The sequence below is a fragment of the Eimeria mitis genome, genomic scaffold (assembly GCF_000499745.2).
Source record: "Eimeria mitis Houghton genomic scaffold, Emh_scaff1012, whole genome shotgun sequence".
Taxonomy (NCBI): Eukaryota; Apicomplexa; class Conoidasida; order Eucoccidiorida; family Eimeriidae; genus Eimeria; species Eimeria mitis.
The window spans coordinates 7,653-8,373 of NW_013567076.1; the positions used below are offsets into that span (position 1 = coordinate 7,653).

At 50.6% G+C, this 721-nt stretch overlaps 1 protein-coding gene across 1 annotated transcript in view; it reads right to left on the reverse strand.

The window, feature by feature from the left end:
• The window catches only part of EMH_0027430 (uncharacterized protein), a gene marked incomplete at both ends in the record, with an annotated part of 2,689 nt that extends 2,369 nt beyond the window's left edge, over window positions 1-320 (reverse strand). Inside the window, one exon of the mRNA XM_013494031.1 lies at window positions 292-320. Within this exon, the coding sequence (XP_013349485.1) occupies window positions 292-320 (29 nt within the window). The remainder of the gene's footprint in view (window positions 1-291) is intronic.
• Between the last annotated feature and the right edge of the window lie 401 nt (window positions 321-721).

Below are 721 nucleotides of genomic sequence, written 5' to 3' on the forward strand. Positions count from 1 at the left end.
GCCCATAGTTATAGACATTTTTTTTTAATTTTTTGTTTGAATTGATGCTTATAAGTAGTATACTTCGGCTGAAACCCGAGTAAACCCTAAACCCTAAACCCTAAACCCTAAACCCTAAACCCTAATGTTGTAGCTGTTTGTTGCTGCTGCTCTGCGGCAGCAACAATACCCCCTTTCTCTTCTTTTTGCTTCACTATAAACACGAAACTAAAAACCCTAAACATTTGTTTCAAACCCTAAACCCTCGATACAAACCCTAAACCCTAAACCCTAAACCCTAATCTAGCATACCCGCTCGTGCCTGCTGTTGACAGCTGCATCAGAGCTGCTGCTGCTGCTCCTGCAGCAGCAGCAGCAGCAGCAGCAGCAGCAGCAGCAGCAGGCTTTGCTGCTGCATATGCGTTAGAGCTGGCTCCGCATTCGCTGCACCCAAGCCAGCCTTCAGGCCTCTAGGGTTTAGGGTTTATTAGGGTTTAGGGTTTAGGGTTTAGGGTTTAGGGGATGTTGGGGTTTCGCCTGTATCGACTCCTCTCTGAGGGCGTGGGGTGTACACGGGCTTCTCGTTTTTTCTCTGCTGCAGCAGCAGCAGCAGCTCCTTCTAGCTCTGCTGCTGCTGCTGCTGCTGCTCCTGCTGCTGCTGCTGCTCCTGCTGCAGCAGCAGCAGCTGCTGCTGCTGCTGCAGAAGGTAGCTCGAAGCAGCAGCATGTCAGTGATGGTGGGG